Raw genomic sequence first — 21,463 nt, 5'->3', positions numbered from 1 at the left:
TGGCTGTTACGTAATGGTTTCGGTGGTTACCACGTCTTCTTATTGTCAAAAAATCTATGTGAATGAAAGTCCCGAGTGTAACTTCAATTGAGCTTTTTGGCACATCTGTCTATAAAAAAAAACTATTATTTTAAGCTTTTAGTCATTGAAATCTCATAAAAAACATAAACTTGGCTTGAAAATATAAGGCTCTGTTTGGTTGTGTTTTGTAATCATGATTCTACACCTTGATTCAAACATCATGTTTGGTTAGAGTTCTCAAAACACATTTCCAAAACTCAGCACAAAACACTCTGTCTGAGCCGCGGTTTTTGGATTTTTTTTTTTCAAATTTGGTCTAACCGGTCGTCCGGCTGGTTGATTGAAACGGTGATTTTTTTTTTTTTTTTGACAATTGATATGTTAATTTTTATATATTCGAAAAAAATATTTTCTGAATTTTTAAATTTTTTTTTGTACTTTAAATTAATTTTGAGTTGTATGTTTGGTTATGAGTTGTAAATTTTCGTATCAAATATCAAATGTCACATCAACAATTCCCCACTTAATTCAAAACCTTTTCCAAAACTCTTTACCAAACAATTTTCCACACTCAAATCATAATTCCAAACTTCACAAACTCAAAATACAACTCATACTTTCAAATCATAATTACAAAACTCTACCAAACGCAACCTAAGATCTACATCATTGGAGTCCCCCCAATTTTCAAGGTTCACAAGATTCAGTTGCAAACAAGGTTAGATGAAGTTAGATATGTTTTTTTCCCTAATTTGTTTCTTATATTTTGATAAATTGATTCCTTGAAGATTTGTCATTATTAAATTAAATCTACTTTGTTTTAGGTTAGATTTGTTGAAAATGTTGAAAACTTGGAGATCGAACACTTGTAACTTGCATAAAAACTCTTCATACTGATTCAAAACTAATTAAAAATTAGTACATATATTTGAATCATAGAAATTAAATAAAATCTACCAGGAATTACTTTAAACTTCAATAAATGTGATTTTGGAAGAAAGAACACGCATATTGGTATTTTTTTTGTGTATTTATCAACAAAAAAAAAAAAATTATTGGTATTTTTTGGTGAAGTTGTATTGAGGAAAAAAAAAAAAAAAATCATGGTTCTGGTTGCCTATTTGTATGCATATGGTGTGAAGACTTGAGAAACTGATGACAGATTTCTTGTAGGGAGGTTTAGGGGATGAATTTAAGTATTGGAAAGGGCGTGTTCAACTGTTAAGGAAGGAGGGTTGGGAATTAGGAAGCTACAATTATTTGACCAGGCTTTTAGGTAAGGGTTGTGGAGATTTTCCTTGAAAAGAGAGTTTGTGAAGGAGGGTGATCTTGGGGGAAATATGGCAGCTTGATGGGTGGGCGGACTGATATTATTAGAAGCCCTCATGGACCGAAATCTTTGACTGAATCTGATGTTTTGTTGAAGATTTTTTTACCATCTTTCATTTGAAAGTGGCGAATGGTTGCATAGTGCATTTCTGACAGGATATTTGGTTGGCCAACACCCATTGATGGTGGGTTTTCTTGAACTATTTCTAATTACAGTAGATAGAGAAGCAGTTGTGACAGGCTTTCTAGTTTTTCCTAGTGTTTGAGGTGTGTGGCACCTCAATTCAGGAGAACTTTCATGACTAGGAGGTGGAATCTGTTGGGGCTTGGGATGCTCCTAGATCCTTATATCCAAGGAGGATTGGAGGACATCTTGGCTTGAAGACCTATGAACGAATTGTTTTCAGTGAGATTGTTCTAGATCACGTTTTGATAGATTGGTGATTCTTCTCTACGAAGTCCCAACAAAGGTGGCTTATTTTCTTGGACTGCTACTAAGGAGTCCATTTTAACCTTGGATAATGTAAGGTTAATTCAAGATCCCAGTGAAGGTGGCAAGGTCATTAGAAAAGCTGACGAGGGATTTCCTTTGGGAAGGTAAGGATAAGGAAAAGAAGGATCACTTGGTGAATTGGGAGATAGTTTCACTCCCCAAGGAGGAAGGGGGTTTGGCAATTGGTAACATTGTGTCTAGGAACGTGGCTCTTCTTGGTAAATGGTTGTGGAGATTTCTATCTGAGAGTAATTCACTTTGGCATTCTGTAATTAGAGGCAATTATGGGGTTCAATATAATGGCAAGGATTCACAAGTGGTCTCAAGGGGCAATTATTGGGCTCCGTGGATGTCAATTTCTCAAATCTTTTCACTTTGGTCTCGTTTTCTTTCTGTGAGGGTGAGTAATGGGGAACTTGTTCGATTTTGGGAGGATGTTTGGATGGGCACCTCTTCCTTTGCTTCGGATTTTCCACATCTCTGTAGAGTGGCTTAGTGTCATAATACTTGTATTGCCTCCATGGCTTGTTCTTCTTTGGCTCTAATCTCTCGGAATTTTAATTTTTCTAGGAATCTCAATGATAGAGCGGCTGCACAGTTGACATCTTTGTTGTCAAGACTTGATCATTTTTCTTAATTGTCTCTTTTGGAAGATAAGAGGGTTTGGGCTCTTCATTGATCGGGTATCTTTTCTTGTAAATCTTTCTTCATTGAGTACCCTCAAATTCCTCATTTTCCTTTTTGTTAAAAAATTTGGAAGGCTTGTGTTCCTCTTAAGGTGAAGGTGTTCATGTGGTCATTGATTCATGGAGGCATTTAACAAATGATTCATTGTTAAAAAGGAGACCTAATCATTTTCTAACTCCTCAATGGCTCATTATGTGTTGTAAGGATGGTGAATCCTTGGGTCATTTATTTTTGCATTGTCTAGTTGCTTTGAGCTTATGGCACAGGTTTCTTTTGAAGAATGTTTTGTGGGTGGCACCAAAGGGTAGTGTGCAAATGCTACTAAGACTTTCGTGTATTGGGGGGATCGAAGAGGGCCAAAGTGTTGTGGTATTGTACCATCTTTGCAACTTTTTGGGTTATGGTTGGAAAGGAATGCGTGGGTTTTTGAAGATAAAGCTTGGGATGTGGATTTTCTGTGGGATAAAATTAGTCACTTAACTTCCTTCTGGGCTTTGGTGAACCCTCTTTTTAAAGGAATTCCACTGTTTTTGCTAGCTAGAGATTGGGTGTCGGTGTGTGGCATGTAGGAGCTTTGTTGATGTAACCTTTGCTTGGATTATGTTTTTTACTTTCCTTTGTTTTTTCTTATTTGTAGAGGATATCCTCGTCTGTTTTTTGATTTATCAATAAAATTCTTTGTTGTTGATCCAAAAAAAAGATGTCTTAGTGGAGCTGTGTTTCATGTGCAAGCAGATGGGGGACGATACCAACCACCTTTTGTTGCATTGCCCAATGGCAAGGGAGCTTTGAAATTTATTGTTTTCGCTCTTTAGTGTTGTGTGATTGATGCTTTGCACACAAAAGAGTTGTTTGCTTTTTGGACTGGCGGGTGTGCCAGAGGAAAATGCAAGAGGGTTTGGGAGTCTACCCATTTATGTGTTGTTTTTTGTGTTATCTAACCCTTTTGGTGTTTTGGTGTACATGGCTATGTCCCAGTTTTTGGGTGCCTTTTCTAATACGTTTTTACTTTAAAAAAACTAGTTTAATGGCATTGAGATGGAGATGAACACTATTGATAATTATATATACTTTCACAGTTTCAGTGGCTGCACTGTAGTGATGTAGGACATTGGGTGTGTTTCATAACTGATACTTTCAAGGATGGGCCTTTATATGTTTCTGTTTTTATTTTTCCCCCTGTATATCTAACAGTTTTTCCTTTTTCATGTTCCAAAAAAAGAAAAAAGAACCAGTTCTTACTACTGACCATTCTCTTATTGAGTAATGTATTATGTTTGATCATAAGAGGAATGTTGTAATAATTTCTTCAGTCTCAAATGCAGTACCCAAAAGTTACATCATCCATTAAGTGGGGGATCACACCATTTCTTTAGCCTTTAGGAAGATTTGAAGTTGCCAGTTCTGCCTAAGACAGCAGAATTTTGAGAGTCCAAGTCATTGGACTCTTTGTTTGCCCGACATCGTAGGTGGCTGTGTTGTTTCCACTAAACTGTTGGACTTGTTTGAATATCAGCCAACAAGTTCACAACGTTATATAAATGGCCTTGTAGTCTGTTGATAGACAAAAAATAAGATCCAAAAATTATCTTCTTCACAAGTACTGTATGCGGTCTTGTAGTGGCCTATTTCTTTTTATCAGCAATAAAGAAAATTGTATTAGAAAATGTGCTGAAGGGGCACAACCCTTGTACAACCAAATAAAAAGAAATAGAAAGAAAATAAGAGGAGGAAAAAAATACAAAAATAGATCCAATACCCCTTACAACCTATGAAACCTTCACCACTGAAATGCCTCTATAACAAACCATTTTCACAAAAAGGTGCTTTTGCGCCTTTTGACTTTGATTTCCATTTCTCTCCACCCGCCTTTTCCTATAACAACATTTCTTGGATGACTAATACTGGATTGATCACAATTTATCTTCATTTTTGTCTTATTTAAAAGGCGCTTTATATCGTTGTTGTCAAATCGCTAATTGAATTGTGAATCATAAGATTCACTTTAATTTTAATAATATATAATTTATGTATGTATATACATATAAAAATACATCCTGTTTAAAATGAAATAAATATTAATATAACTAAAATCATATATATCAATATAACTAACTGGTCTATTTTTTATTTTTTGATGTGAAAATGATGTTATTGCATGGATTGTGCAAACAAATCCATGAATAGAATTGAATTGCAAATTGAAATTCACTTAATTTAAGATTCATCAACATGATTTGGATTGTTTTGCTTGAAAGTTGTATCGAATCATGAATTGAAAGTTGTATCGAATCATGAATCGCACAATTCTAACAACCATGCTTTATATATATATGGATGCATCCCCACGAGGGTTGAACACTGCTTCATCTTATCAATCACACCTAGTAGCTTGCCATATGAAGGCATTCACTTGATTGCTCTTCTCAAATTCAAGCGTCTTTATAGAAGTCTCTCTCTCTCTCTCTCAAGTTGTGCTTTGATTAGGTGCTTTATCTTTTCTTCTTTCTCTGTGTGATTTTATTTTTTATTTTTTATTTTTTATAACTGTTCAGGCAGCTTGCAATATATAATGTCAATTTCTATCTTGATAGTTAACTTATCTTATTATGTCTTTATTCTGTTGTGATGGCTCATTGAGGCTTTCATGATCTCTTTATGTTAAAAAGAATGGAATCTATCATCTATGTTATTCTTAATCTGTTGGTATCTGATAACTAATGGTACTTTATTGGCTGTGCAGAATAGTGGAACAGGTGGAGGATCTGGAATTGGTGTAAACGAGTCAAAGTCCATATCTAATGAGCTTGCTTATGCTATAAATGACGGCCTTTACTTCTATGAGCAGGTTGATGGGCCTTTGCTCTTGTTCTTCTGCATTTATGTTATTTTGAAAATTCTTGATAAAACATTACAAAAGATGTCCTAATTTATATGCTATTGCCAGGAATTGAAAGCTAAGCGATCTAATCGTAGAAAAAATTCAAGTAGTGAGAGTAGAGATGGGAACAACAAATCCTCCAGTGTTGCTGTGGCAGCTACAAATTCAAGGGCTAGTGAACATTCAGCGGGTAGTAGTGGCTGTGAAGGGCCTGGAAATGCTAATTTCCGAAGGAAACAAAATAAAGGCTTTTCCAAGCAGCAACAACGGTTATTTCCTAGCAACTTTAAAAATCATGGAACTGGCCGTAATTCTGGTGTTATATCCGAGAGTCCACCTAGTTTTTCAGTTGGGTTTTTCTTTGGTTCTACGCCTCCTGAAAGTCATGGGTGAGTTCAAAATAACATAATTTGTGGATATGTTGGTTTAGCTAAGTTACTGTTTTGTTAGCATTTCAAAAGTACTTTGTTTTTTCATGTGAGAGTGAAAAGTTGAATTTGAGTTCAAAAGTCAAGGATGGAAAGATTAAAAATACATTTACCAAGTTGCTTGAATAATTTATTGTTCTCTTACTTTGTTAATTCATAATTGAACCACAATTTTACAGACTGAGGTCGTCAAAGTTGAGTGCTTCTCCTCATGTTAATCTTTCTGGAAACAGTCCGCCTGTTGGTTCCATGCCAAAGCCATTTCCACCATTTCAGCATCCAAGTCATCAGCTGTTGGAAGAAAATGGCTTCAAACAGCAAAAGTAAGGAGAGTTGTTTTGGGTGCATAGATATTCATGTGTGTTATCATTGTTTTAAAAATTGGCTGATTGTCATGCTACTGTATTGAAGCTCTCCATCACTATTACAGATTAATGCGTCAATCATAATAGAACTTAGAGCTGTATTGATTGTTATGGCCAGTTCTGTTCATTACAATGCTGTAATGGTCACTATAGGCCATTAAGAATTAGACAGGACAAACTTGCTACAACCTCCTTCTCCTCCTTTTAATTAATTTCAACTATTTCTTCCATTTGAATTTAGACTATTTGATTTCCACTTTCAATATAAAGTTTCGAGATTGAAAAGAAATATGTGTTCACTTCTCCAGAATGACGAAATCTAAATGCATTCATACTTTAGATATTTGGCTTGTTATCATATTTATTGGTATGGTTGACCCATCTAGTTTTTTGCTCTTCATTTGGTTAATATAGACCTGAAATTATTGAGGATGATGAAAAAAATGGTAAAGAGGTAATAGTAGAAAGTAATTTCTGATTGTTGGGTTGGAACCCATATAAATTCAATACTAATAGCAAATCATTTATGTGGGTATCATAAATGTACTAAAAATAATTAAAAATGTGAAAATCTAATGAATTGAGGTGATACATTCTATATGTATATCTGTGAAGTCCCTCATTTCTTAAGGTTTTCTCATGTGCTTGCTCTTCCCATGTAGGTACCTGAAATATCAAACGCGGTGCCTTAATGACCGAAAGAAATTGGGAATTGGTTGCAGTGAGGTTACTTCTCAAAAATTCTCTCACTGCATCTTAATTTTAATATGAAAGCTAATATGTGGGAGTTGTGTACTTCTGATTGTTTTTAGAGGAATGAGGATTCTGCTTCTTGATACAATCCTTTCCTTACTGTTTCTGTTTCGATCTCTCTCTCTCTCTTTTACTCTTACTGAGGCCAAATAAGCAATGCCATCTTCTATTTTTTTAATATATATATATATATATATTCTTTTATGTTTGTTTTTGTGACCTTGATCAAAGATTTTGGGTTGGTTTCCCTTTATGCTCATTTATTTTTTATTTTCTTTGTGCATTGTTACTTGTTTACCTTTTAAAATTGTCAAGGAACCTGCGTGGTTCCATATTTTACTAGTAATTATCGCATGCTAATGAAGTATTCATATCTTAAAGACATTTACCTTATTTGGTGCAACTTATAGGGTTACTTACAATTATTTATTTATTTTGGGAATTTGTGCTAGTGTTTGGTATAGCTTTTGTTTACGGCTCACCGCTTATATAATGCAAAAACAACTTGAATAATTTGAAGAAAGCTGATTATTGAGAGAAGCTAAGGGAGGTGCTTTTAGTATAGTTTTTGTTTTTTAATATCAGCTTTTAGCCTCCCAATAATCATATTTGTTCAGCTATTTTAAGCTATTTTTGCCTTATAGCAATAAGCAAAAGCTGCACCAAACCCTCTGGTACAAATTCCCAATATAAAAAGCCATAAGCATCCCCTTAAGCTGCACCAAACAGAGCCAATTACTTGTATAGGGATGCAAAATAACCGAGTTGCTTGCGAGCTCGGCTTGTTAAGGGCTTGGCTCGGCTTAGTTTGTTAAGTAAATGAACAAGCTCGAGCTTGATTTTGAGGCTCGTTTAATAAACGAGCCAAGCTGGAGCTCGAATAAGCTCGTCTTGTCAAGTTTGATTCATTTATCTTTATTTAAATTATAAAATAAATACATTATTTATATATTAAATAATATAAAATATTTATAAATAATAGCATAACTATATTATTTATATGTTAAAATAATATAAATAATATTTTTATTTAAGTTTTTATTAAATAATATATAAGTATATTATTTATATATTTAAATAATAATAAAAAAAATTATTCAGCTTCGAGTTGAGCTCGATTAGTTATCGAGTTGAGCTTCAGCTGGATAATTGAGCTTCATAAATAAATGAGCCAAGCTCGAGCTTAGCAAAGCTCGGCTCAGAAGGATATGGAAATGATATTTATAAAGTTCTTATTTGTATCTTTGTGTCTCTCTTTGTTGATCGATATGGGTCGCTATTTTAGTGTGAGGATGGTTTTCTGCTTCCATAGCATGCTCATCTTTGGCTCCAATTTCTTGGAATTTTAATTTTCCTAGAAATCTTAATGATAGGGCGGTTGGGGAATTGGTGGATCTTTTGTCAAGACTTGAACATGTCTCTTTGGTTTTGACTTTAGAGGACAAGTGGGTTTGGGCTGTTCATTCTTCGAACTCCTTTTCTTGTAAATCTTTTTTCGACAAACTCATTGATAAGTCTCATATACCTTTGTTCCCTTTTCACAAGAAGATATGGAGTACTTGTGTTCCTCTTAAGATAAAGATGTTCATGTGGATTTTGGTTCATAGAGGCATGTTAACAAATGATACATTGCAAAGGAGGCCTTCCCATTTGGATCATTTATTTCTGCATTGTTCGGTGGTAGCGAGCTTATGGCAAGTGTTGTTTTGTTTGGGGAATGTTATGTGGGTGGCTCCAAAAGAAAGTGCACAAATGGCTTTAATTGATTTTCAAGTATTGGGCCGGTTGAAGAGGGCCAAGGTGCTTTGGTGTTGTACTATCTTTGCAATTTTCTGGGTCATTTGGTTAGAGAGAAATGGGCCTTTTTTTTGAAGAAGAATATCGGGATGTTGATTTTTTATAGGATAAAGTTCAACATTTAGCATCGTTTTGTGTGAGGGAGTCCTTTGTTCAAAGGAATTCCTCTCTTTATGATTGCAGCAGATTGGGTGTCAGTTTGTGATATGTGGTGTTTTTTTTTTTTGTTTTTTTTATTTTTTATTTTTTATTTTTAATCATTTTGGGTTTTGCCTCTTTTTGTCGTTTTTGTTATTTTTAACTTGTACTTTTTTTAGAGGATGCCTTATCCTCCATGCTTTTGGCTTTGTGCCTTAATAAAATCTTTGTTTGTTGCTAATAAAAAAAATAAAAATAAAGGGATGGTTTTTTGCTTCAAGTTCAAATTTGTGTTTTCTTTTTTTGGGGGGGTGAATTTTGGTTTTGCTTGAAGATTGAATGGGTGTTGGAGGAGGTGGGGTAGGAGAGGGGAAGGAGGGGTTGGGAGTTCAGGATCTTGTTTTGTAGGGGATGATTTTAAAAAATGGTGACGACCTATGAAGCATGGACACGGCAGAACTAGTGTCGTAGCGGTGTTGGAAACGAAGACACGTCGGGGACATGCGGACACGCGGGGGACACATTTAATTAATTTATTTATTTGGTATGGGGCACGGTGGGACACAACAACGGGACAAAACAGAAAACTTTAATTCGAAGAAAGAGGAGAAGAAGAGAGCTAAATCCAAAATCAAAAGGAAAAGAGGGAAGGGAAATCCGAATGTGTTCATCTCCATCTCGATCTCCATTGATCTCCATCTCCAATCGAGCTCCATCACCTCTCGACCTGGTAAGTCTCTTCTCTCTCTTCTCTGGCTCGCCTCTCGTCTCGCTCTCTTCTCCCTTGTCTGGCTGACTTCGTGTTTCTCCCCTCCCCTCTCTCTCTCATCTTCTTTTATCCTTTCGTCTCTCTCTCTCTCAAACTGAAATTCTTTTGCTTATTATTACTTGACTCTTCTCTTCCTTGGCAGCTAGTGGAATCTAGCTGGGTGTTCTCTTCTTTGGTAGCTAGTGGATCCTGCTTCTTGTTGTACCTGTGCCTTGCAAAAAGTTGAATATTTTGTTGAAAATTGTATTTGACCATCCCAAAAGATAATATACTATATATATTAATAAAAAAACACATATCTATGTAAAATAAAAAAAATTAAATGGAACACATTATTTAAAAAATATAATAAATAAATAAAATAATTAACGTGTATTAAACCAAACCAAATCAAACCAAACCAAGCCTTAAGTCTCATCCGTGTCCGTGTATTTTATTAACGTGTATTAAAATAAAAATATTTATTAAAATTTTTTTTTGCCATGTCCGTGTCTGTGTCCGTGTTTGTGTTCGTATCCGTGTCTGTGTCCGTGTTTGTGTTCGTATCCGTGTCCGTGTCTGTGTTTGTGTCTATGCTTCATAATAGGTGACAACAGGTTGGGGGCAAGGACATTGTTGGGATGGGAAGGTTTTGATAGTAGTAGTAAGGGGAAATTTGGTAAAGAGGAGGCTTTATTGTAGAGATTAGGATCTAATAAGGAGATTTTGGAAGCTGGTATGGGAGTGGTATTGAGATTGGAGGGGGTGATTTATGGTTGCTTTATATTGAAAGTTGTTTTTTTGAGGTTTGTGGTTCCACGATTGTTCTTTCGTGATTTCTGTTTTTAGGGAATTAGGGTGTCCATAAGCACACACCAATATTGGCCCAAACTTACAGGGAGAAACTCTAGAGTCATAGATGTCACATCAAGGCCAACATACATTATTTGGAAGTCATATCTACTTAAAAGCTTAAGCCTATAAGTAGAGAGCCCATCTGATGTATATTAAGACACATTTCTTTTACTCTTTATCCGATGTGGAACTCTACCTTCACACATGCTCCAACAATCTTCCCTATATGTGTGAATCAAACATCTTTGCTTCCCTTTGAGAGTTTGATCTATCATCTGTAGGTTCCCTTTTAATCTTGATCTATAACTCTCCAACATTGAGTCTAGCTTGGGCCACCCACACACACTCCATTGTGAGCCACCATACTCCATTGAGAGCCATCTTGTCGCGGTCCAACCTTACTACGTGCACCGAGAATTTTCTTTGCTCCATCAAGAGTTACCATGGATTTTTCTTGCTCCATTGAGAGTCTCTGTGCAAACCCAAGGTCAACAACATCAATGCTTCAGGAGAGCCTGCCCATAGAGCGCTAGCCATTGGCATTGATGTCAGTGCTAGGAAGTGGTGGAGATAGTGGATTTGGATTGTGGTGGGGTGGTCAATGACACAGGATTTTGCTATTGTTGAAGTGTCAGAAATGGCATTTTAGCATCACTGGAGAAGTGGAAGATGGTGGCGTGTGGTAGTTGTGGTCTTAATCTATGTAGGGGTAGGTTGGGGTTTGGTGTAATTAATTGGATGGTTTGTTTGAGAGGAAGAGAATGCGGCAGGGTTGTGCCAATGTGCATGGAAGAGTTTAGAAGTTGGGTTGCTCTTTTATCGTAGTTGTTTTACAACCCACTTAGAAGTTTGGGCCTGGTTGCTTAAAGGCCTAACAGTCATACAAGTTACGTATGAGTCATAAGAAATGTTATTGGGCTGACGTTATGAAGAGAGCATTTAGGGGGATTGGAAACACCATGTCCAAGAGATAACAATCAGGAGTTTTCAAGAATTACATGCCATTATGAGAAACAGAGTTGCATCCGTAGAATTCAAGATGACACTGAGTTGAGCGCGTAAGTATATAAATTGAAGGACGTTGGTGAGAAACAAATTTTTTAGAGGGAATTTTAATGATCATGGAATCGGGCTCTTTCATGTTAATTTATCATTCGACAGTTATTCTTCTCCACTGCTCTTTTCTTCCTTTTCTTCTCTTTCAATGGAAGCGCTCCCTAGAGTAGTTTCTAATCATTGTCTTGTGGTGCTTAAAGTTCTCCTTTTAATGGGTTTCCACTGCTGTTATGTTTGAAACATGTGGTTCATGCCTCATCTTGTAAGAGTTTTTTGAGGGGGATGGAGAAGTTGTAGAATCCAAGGTTTGGAATGTTTCAAATTTATGAAAAAGCTTAAGGTGGTGAAGGATAAGCCAGGTGTGGAATAAGTAGGTGGTGTTGGGATTTGAGAGATGTGAAAAATGGGATTGTGAGAAGGATTGAAGAGCTCGATAGCAGTGAGGTATTTGATGATATATTTAGAGTAGAAGAAAGGCCTGATCTTATTCTTTATGATTAAATTTGAGGAAGTTATGTTCTGCAAATCAATTTCTTTTAGGCAAAGGGGTAAAAGAGGAAGAGGGGGACGTTAATTCAAAAAAATTTCACTTGTAATTGGGAAAAGAACAAAGTTCATTGAAATATTAGGAAATGATGCTGGTGTGTTTGCAGATAGGGAGGATCAAATTGTTCTGAATCTTTTTTCATTTTATTCAGGGTTGTTTTCTTTGGGTGGGTTTAAGGCCATGGATTGAAGGTTTTGATTTTTTCCAATTGATGATCAATAGTCTTGTTGACCGGAAATACCTTTTGATGATATGGAAATCAGGGCAGCAAATTTTGAGCGTGAGAGGGATAAATCTCTAGGTCCTAATGGGTTCTCTATGGCTGTTTTTCAAGATTGCTTGGAGGCGGTTAAAAATGATTTGGTAAAGGTATTTGTTGAATTTTTTGATAATGGGTTGTGGATACTTGTCCTAATGTCAACTTTATTTATTTGATACCTAAAAAGGAGAACTTCTTGAAGAGCATGGATTTTAGGCTGATTAGTTTAGTTACTTTAGTGTATAAAATTTTGGCAAAGGTATTGTCTAGAAGGTTGAGGGAAGTTTTGAAGGATACCATTTCCTCTTCTTAGGGCGCTGACGACAGATTTGGGATGTAGCCTTGATAGCAAAGGAGGCATTGGCAGAGTATAGGAGTACAAAAAAAAGGAGTTATGTTTAAGGTTGACTTAAAGAAAACATACGATCATGTGGACAGGGAATTATAGATTTTGTTATGCTGAAAAGGAGCAAGGAGATAGGTGGAGGAAGTGGATTTGGGGTTGTTTTTCTTCATGTAATTTCTTTGTTATTGTTAATGGTAAGCCAGGTGAGTGTTTGAAGGCTTCAAGGGCTCAAGGCATGGCAACCCATTCTCCCTTTTTTTTGTTCACTTGGTAGCTGATGTTTGGGTAAACTAGTGGATAGGGCAAGGAAATTGATATGGTTGACAATTGTGTAATTGGGAGGGGTAGTATATCTGTATCTCATTTACATTTTGCAAATGGTAGCTATCCATTCTCTTCTAGTGATGAGGAGAAAATTGTCAATTTATGTATTGTTTTTGAGAATTTTTGAAATAATTTCTGTGCAGCATTTGGGTAAGAGTGCTGTGGTGGATATCAATTTGTCACAAGAAAATTGTGTTGGTTTGTTGGGATCTTATAATGCTCTATTGAATCTTTACCACTGAATTATCTAAGTCTTGCCTTGAGGGGCAACCGAGCATTGTTAGTTTCTAGGATCCAATAGTTGAGAAGATAGGGAAAAGGTTGGAAGGGTGGAATAGGGCTTTGCTTTCTGAAGGGTAGGTATACTATGGTTCAATCCGTTTTATCCAATGTATCTATTTATTTCTTATCTTTGTTTAAAATTTTAGTGGCGGTGGCCAAAAAAATTGCGGAGATGGACTTTTTGTGGCAGAGTTTTGATGAGGGAAAGAAAGATCATTTGATAAGTTGAGGGTATGTATATTAAGTGAAGGCTATGGAAAGGTTACCTTGAAGAAAAGAAGTTGTTTTACTTGTTTTATAAAAGTTGCTAAAATGTGTTTTTATTGTAGTTATAATTATGGTGAGAGTTTGAAGTACATTGTTGGGCCCAGCCCCTTGAAAATTAAAGCTTTTGGGGCAGTAAGTGATCTAACATGGTATGAAAACTTTGGATCAACAGGTCCTAGGTTCAAGTCTTGTCACTTTATTGCTTTGTGTTCATGCACACTATTGAGTTTAGTTTGTGCATTAGCTGGTCGTCCCTCCACGCATGAGAGGGGGTTACACTCACAGTTGATGACGGATGGTGTGAGCTTGATATACATATACATTGAAGCCTTTTATTTGTGCATGCTTATATTCCCTAACAGCTTAAGCTTTAGGGGTATTTGATAGTCTGACAATAAGTGCAGCCTTATATATGTGCATGCTCTCTCTCTCTCTCTCTCTCTCTCTCTCTCTCTCATATGCACGCTTGCATGTTCACAACCTTGTTTGAACTTTATTTCACTCTAGGTTTAAAATATTATGGAGTGCGTAGTATTTTCTGAATAAGAATTTTTATCTTCTACCATGCAGGAAATGAACACATTGTACAGGTTTTGGTCATATTTCCTTAGAAACATCTTTGTCCCCTCTATGTACAATGAATTCCGGAAATTGGCAATGGAAGATGCAACTGCTAATTATAATTATGGAGTAGAATGCCTTTTCAGGTTCTATAGGTATCATTCCAATACCATTTCTTTTCAGTTGAAATTTTGTTGGTTATTCTTGAGGCTGAGTTTGAAGTTTTCATCTTTGCCTCAAACTATCACATTTTCTTTTCTTTTTTTTTTTTTTAAAATTTTATTATTCTTGTCGGTGATCTCCTAAGTAGAAGCTTATGCTTATTCAAGATGATATATTTTTTGTGCCTTTTATTTATACAAGAGTTATGATTACAGTTTTGCTTCGTTTCTTGTTTCAGTTATGGATTGGAGAAGGAATTCAGAGAGGACCTCTACCAGGACTTCGAGCAGCTGACCCTTGATTTCTACAGTGAAGGAAATCTTTATGGCCTTGAAAAATATTGGTAACTATACATGTTCATTGAATGTGCTTTTTGTTTTTGATTGCCCTTTTCTTTTCTTTCCAAATCTTTCTACTATGGACCAACCAATTCCTTAAAATGAAAGGATTTGAACAAAAAAGCCTTTTCTACAACCATGGATTCCAATTTAAGTTGGTTGCCTCCAATTATAAGCAGATGTGTGGTCATATAATGAATTATTTGACCATTTTATGGTTTGCACTGAAAGATTTACATTAACATCATACTAGATAAATTAAAAAAAAAATAGTTTGAATACGACATGAATGAACTGATTAATAATGTGTTAGGCAGACTGGAGAAAGTGAATACAATTAAACACAGAAAGTTGGAAATTATCTTTGTATGAATTAAGTGTGCCCTGACATAAAGATTTACCAGGTCATAGCCATCTAATCTGGACAACCTTAGTCCTTAGAATAATTCTAAGGGCTAAGGATCCCCTTATCCAGCTCTTATGATTCCTTGAAAGAAGTTGACCTTCACAAGGGTGCTGTAGCAAAAATCTGTTGAAGAAAAGAAGAGTTTCTTGTGTCCATTTTTGTGGCTATGATACTGTATGATGAAGATCATGAAGTCTCTGAATGCTTCAGAGATGAAGATGACCTGAATGTTTAGTCCAGCACATAATTCCTGAAAATCACACAACTACTCGCTTTGTAAATTAACCCCGAAACACACCTTATTTCTTAGAAAAACCCTAGAAGCCTTCTTTTAATAGAACTCTACCCTAGCAACTTTTCATTCCCACCACCTACCGCAAATCCACTTGAAGGTAGCGTTGTCCCAAGTTTTGTAAACGTGTCCAACATCATCTCGCACATGATTGTGAGGTGTGGCTAATGATGTGATAGTTAAATAGATATACCTTCTTTAGTCATGGATGCATATGATCATTTGGTTAAAAATGTTTACCTGGTAAATATTGAGGATGGGTTCATATTCACATGACATAGGCAGTTTGTTATTGCTGTTGATCTTCTCTTTAATTTTTTAGGGCCCACCAATTTGTTTTGTGATTTTATTCTTTGGATGTCGTGCCATAAGTCAGTATGAAAATGTTATGAGTTTTGATACTTGTGTCGTAGCAATGCTAACAAAACCATTTTTTAAATTTAAAAAAAAAAATTAGAATATGACCTTTCCTTGAAGATGGTCTTAGAAGTTTAAATCACAGAGAGGTACCATTTTTATCCAGAACCGCATTTGGTATCATTTTCATTTGTGTTTTTGAAAACTGTTTGTGAAAATTCTTTGAAAACACCCTTTTTAGGAAAGAGTTTTAAGAAGTTTTTTCTGAATTGTCGAGACTGTTAGCACAAACATGAAAGCAATGGGTGTTTTCAAACTTTTCGTTCTTTTTGTATATGAAAACACGAAAACAGAAAAAGAGAACATCCAAAATGAAAAGGATACCCAATAAGTTGATCTTTTCATCCTGATATGAACCTTGATTTTCCATTTTATTTTGATGTACTATTGTGTGATCATCCAGACTCTGGAGTACGGTTGAAATGTTGAACTTCGAAAATGAAAATGATACCTGACACGCTAATCTTTCCATTCTGATCTTAACCTTGCTTTTCCATTTTATGTTGATAAACTATTGTTTGATCATCCAGAGAGTCCGGTATAGTTGAAATTTCTTATCAGAAAAGGTAGATATGCTTGACATTTCAAGAATAATTAATTGTAAAAAATTAATCATTCTTGTGTTTGTATATAAATATACTCCCTCCGTCTCAAAATATTAGTTCCGTGTTCCATTTTTTATTGTTCCAAAATATTAGTCCCTTTTCAAAAATCAAGGAATAAAATAATATGAATTTACTTTTTTACTCCTTTTAAATTCATTAATAACATAAAAAGTACAATTATGACAATTGATATTCTCAAAAAAATGTATATATTTTAGTATAATTTTACTATAAAGCGTGTTGTGATGGTAATTACTCCTTCCATCCCATTTTATGTGTCCAACTCTTTGTTTTTGGAAGTCCCATTTCATATGTTCTAGTTTGAAAAGCTAAATGTTTTAACCATTCCTTTCCCTTATTATTTTTCTTTAATTTTATATTCAAATTCGATTCTGATTTCCAAGAACTTTATTCAAATAATACAGGAGGAAGTTTATCTTTTTTGAATTTATGTTTATCATTACTTTAAGCATATTGAACTATTTGTTACATGCGGCTTGAAATAGATACCAAAATTTGAAATTTATGTTTGTGGCAGGGCATTTCACCATTATCGAAAAGCTGGTGAACAGAAAGTACCGATAAAGAAGCATCCGGAATTGGATAGGTTGCTGAGGGAAGAATATCGGAGCTTGGATGACTTCCGTGCCAAAGGGAAGGCTAATTTGGCAAAAGAGGATATAATCAATAGCCCGCGCGGCAGTGATGCCTTGTCTTCTTCGCCGGGCACTATTATTAGGTGATGATAATGCCCCAATTTCTGAAAACTGGTCTAACAACTTATAGAGGAACGAAGCGGAAGTTAGCGGCCAAATTAAGATTAGTTTTTTTTTTTCTTTTTCCCTGGGTGTAAATATAGAGTATAGTTATGGGGTTTGTTGTGCATCTATGAGAGGGCTGCTGGCTGGTGAATTTTTATTAGGCTTTGTTTTGGGGCTCTGCCTGGCATTTCTTTTGAGGGAGTTGTCAAGCTTGGAGAGGCACATTCCTGTTCTGCTCTGGATTGTAACTTGTATATAGGAAAATTTTGAACAAGAAATTGAAAAAAAATAAAAAAATAAACACCTGATAAAAAAAAAAAAAAAAAAAAAACTGTAATTTGAAATTTGTGAAAGTTTGAACAATAAGATGTTGAAAATTTTTTATTTTTAGGCTGATGAGCTCATGTTAATTTACTTTTTCTGTGAAGGTAAATTGTAGGGTTTTTGTTTCTTTTAAATCTTGCTTTTGTGATTTACCAGGATGAGAAGTTATCGGGTGGTCCAAGATTGCTTGTGCTGCAAGAGCACATTGATTGGTGAATGGTTTGATGAATGGACAGTAATGGCTTGACATAACCTCATCAGCAGGGGGGTTAAGCAATGGGAATTGAATACCACGTGGTGTTGCTCTGAGTTCAGATTTGTTGAAGTTAGAAAATTGCAATTTTAAAAGTGAAGTTGGTGTATTATGAGACTAATCTGTCCTCGTATTAATGATTTGAACTGTTTATTTTATACGATAAGTTAAGTTGTTCAGATATAAATAATTATATAATTAAATTATATATATATATACATGTAGATATATTATAACATATGGATGGTTTACTTTTAAAAAATATGTATGCCGTATAGATTAAAATAATGTATTAGTATGACAATTAATATTAGATTTGATATTTTTGAATGTGTAATTTTATTAATTAGTTGTATAAGATGAACTGTTAGATTGTTAAATTTAGTCTAGGTCAATCCGATAATAAGTTAACTTTATGGTGAAGGTAAGATATTCAATTTTAGCACAAACTTGTGCTATTCCTGGACCAAAGTATATTTCCCCATAGTGGACAAGATGATCTAAGAGTTTTTAATCCTGTGGGCTTTTGGATGTAACATTATTAAAAAGAAAATAAATAAATTAATTAAAAGATCATTTGTGAGGAAAAAAAAAAAAAAGAATAATTGAATATATATATATATATATATATATTTGTCAAATCCCCAGCAATGTTCTTTTAGAATGATAAGAACAACGCAATTTTTTATATTAGTATAATTTTTAGGACCTCTTCCTCCCTCATTTCTTTGAACTCTCATCTATTAAAATAGTTCCTCACCTCATTTATTTTGAACCTCTACCATAATTTTCAAAACATTACTCATATTTTGTAACTCCATCCCCACTCTACCTCTCCAATCATTCCTCTACAGATTCTCCTACAGATCATCATCGACTCCCAATTTTATAGCGTAGTTCTTTACTGTCATTTCCAAATCTCTCCCTCTCTCTCTCTCTTCTCCGTCACTCATTCTTTGCCACTCTCTATTACCTTAACAGTTTTGTCACCCCTACAAGTCCTACCACACACAGATAGAAAGAGATGTAAGTTGTAACGCTTAGTTCGAAAAACCAGTGCCAAACAAACGATGTTAGTTTGGATGTACACCACCAAAGAAATTGTGGTGGTTCGATCATAGACTACAGAACAACCAAACAAATGTCAATAGTTCGAACACATATCACCGAACAAATAATGGTGGTTTGGTTATAGATTGCCTAATTAGATCTAGGTAAATTGCAAAAGAGGGCGGTGGTCACAAAGGTCGATGGAGAGGGAAATAAATTGTGATTGGTTACGTAAAGAAGAAAGAGATTGTTAGATTTTGAAGGATGTAGAAGTGGTGGCTGTGGGTGAGAGAGATGATGGCGACGGGGTTGGGTTGTAGGAGGAATGACGAGAAGAGTGCATCGGAGCTTGTTGGTTTGGAATGGTGAGGGTAGAGTTGGGTTTGGGAGGTTAGGGATGATGGGGATAAAATTGAAATTTTGTGCTATGTTAAAATTGTAATAAAAAAAAAAATTGAAAAATGTGAGGATCCAAAGTAAAAAAGTAGGGGCTATTAGCAGCACTCCAAAACGCACGATGGCAAAATATTCCCACCACTCTACTTCAGCTAACATTTATTACTTTTTTAATTTATTTGAAAATTTCAAATTTTTATAATTTTTTTATTGAGATCAAAATTTATACTTTTGGAATCATTTCATTTAGATCTGTAAAACAAGATCATTGATGAATACAAAATTCTACAAAAAAAAAAAATTGACGAAATTTTATTAACCTAAGACAGTGAAATTCATTGTGTTGAACACTATGAAATTTTCAATTAATGTCTAACAATTGTGAAATTGAAGACCAACTGCAAATATTTCAATATCTATTATGAAATCAAAGTGAAATTTTACATTAGAACTTTAATTGTCACAAGTTTTCACATAATGAAGGTTTTAATTGATGTCTAACAATTGCAAAATTGAAGGTTAATTGCAAAAATTGAGTTCTTATTTTCAAATTTAGGGTTAAAATTTTCAAATTGAGGGCTCTAAAACGAAAATTTACAGATTTTAGTGAATTTGAGAACTAAAATGTTCAAAATTAAATGACAACTATAAATTTTTTGTCATTTGTTTCTTGGGTTTTACAAAATGAATTTCACTGTGCAAATTTCACTACTTTCCACATTGCACAGTGAAATTTCCCTGTTCAAACTCTATAAAATTCCTAATCCTAACCCTAAATATATTGATAGCATATAACTAAACCGATAATAACAATACTGCCTCCGTCCCTAAATATTAGTCCCTTATTCTATTTTTCATTATCTCAAAATATTGATCCCTTTTCAAAAATCAAGGATTAAAATAATATGAATTTCGTATTTTGTCATTCCTTTAAATTCATTAACAACACAAAAAGTACAATTAACACAATTGATATTCTCAAAAAAAATGTACTATCAAAGGATAATTTTGAAAAATTAATATTTTTAAAATGCAATAATTATACTATTAAAAAAAATTAAATTCTTTAAAAAAAACTATTATTTTAGAACGGAAGTAGTAGTAGTTATTGTTAATATCTTTAAAGGCATGACACACAAGGGCAAAGCCAGGACCGCACTATTGGGGGCCAAAATCAAGGCATTGGACAAGTGCTCGACACAAGTCAAGTTTAAATAAATTAAATATTTATTTAAACCAACCAATCACCATTAAAAATAATCAAATAAATAATGGGAACACTCTAAATTTGTCCCAAGAATTTCAAATTCAATAATTCATCACTAGAAAATTACAAATTAAAAATAATAACACATAATTCATCTAGTATATGAATGATAAGATTTTGAAGTTATCTCATATTTGTGAATGAAAGAAAAAAATAGTTACGTGAAGAGAAAAACTATGGTACACTCCTAAAAGTTGGTTACATATATCTTTTAAAATTACATCACAATGATTTTGTTACAAAATCCCAGCAGGTAATAATTTTTTCTCACTATAATAATTTGTAATATTTTTTTTTATTAACAAAAGAAGTGAAATTTTATTGACGTAAATCAATAAACAAATGAAAGAAATACATTAAAAAAGGAAAGACAAGTGTAAAGAGCATTATAGCAAAAAGATCACAACAGTTACAAACTGACAAAGTAGGGCAGCTAGTCTTGGAACACAGGAGCTTCAAAATAATTTGTGATATTTTTATGTTTCAAAATATAATGGTGCACCCCATTTGTAATATAATTACAATAATTTGTACCTAACACCATAAAAACTCATAAGATTTTGCAGAACATATTGTATAAATTTGAAAAACTTGGGGAGTCTAATACAATTAGCTTACATGACGTGATACATGTCAATTTTTGATTTGTTATATACTCAATTGTTTAGGACATACATCTCTTTATCACATCATTGTCGATAATTTTAAGGATCTCAATTATGAATATATAGTATTACTCATCCTCCATACCTGCCTAACTTAGCAGAGCCTACCTCGACTCTCTTCCTTTGGCCACACATATTGTTTATATGCGTATTTTTATAAAAAAAATGTTAACAATTGTAATTAATTGAATTAAATTGAACAAAATAAAATTTATAGTCAAATCAAGTCAATTAAAATATAAAAAACCAAAATAAAAAGGATCAAAATATGAGAAGGTAATTTACCCAATAGTGAATGTTCACAAAATATATATATATATATATATATATAAAATTGACCTCAAAATACTCTCTTTCTAATGAACCAAACAAGATATCATAACTCTTTAC

At 34.2% G+C, this 21,463-nt stretch overlaps 1 protein-coding gene across 1 annotated transcript in view; it reads left to right on the top strand.

Moving 5' to 3' along the window:
- LOC114257459 (la-related protein 1A) overlaps positions 1-18,032 on the top strand; it is a 28,602-nt gene extending 10,570 nt beyond the window's left edge. The window contains exons 8-15 of the mRNA XM_028197216.2: positions 5,274-5,378; positions 5,478-5,800; positions 6,019-6,162; positions 6,867-6,930; positions 14,147-14,292; positions 14,538-14,642; positions 16,896-17,096; positions 17,599-18,032. Of these exons, the coding sequence (XP_028053017.2) occupies positions 5,274-5,378; positions 5,478-5,800; positions 6,019-6,162; positions 6,867-6,930; positions 14,147-14,292; positions 14,538-14,642; positions 16,896-17,096; positions 17,599-17,689 (1,179 nt within the window). The 3' untranslated portion in view covers positions 17,690-18,032. The remainder of the gene's footprint in view (positions 1-5,273; positions 5,379-5,477; positions 5,801-6,018; positions 6,163-6,866; positions 6,931-14,146; positions 14,293-14,537; positions 14,643-16,895; positions 17,097-17,598) is intronic.
- Positions 18,033-21,463: the final 3,431 nt, after the last annotated feature.

The sequence above is a fragment of the Camellia sinensis genome, chromosome 14 (genome assembly GCF_055761805.1).
Source record: "Camellia sinensis isolate YWXY chromosome 14, ASM5576180v1, whole genome shotgun sequence".
In the NCBI taxonomy this organism is placed as follows: domain Eukaryota; kingdom Viridiplantae; phylum Streptophyta; class Magnoliopsida; order Ericales; family Theaceae; genus Camellia; species Camellia sinensis.
Note: the sequence above shows the minus strand (reverse complement) of the source record. Positions and strands in the feature narration are given on the sequence as shown.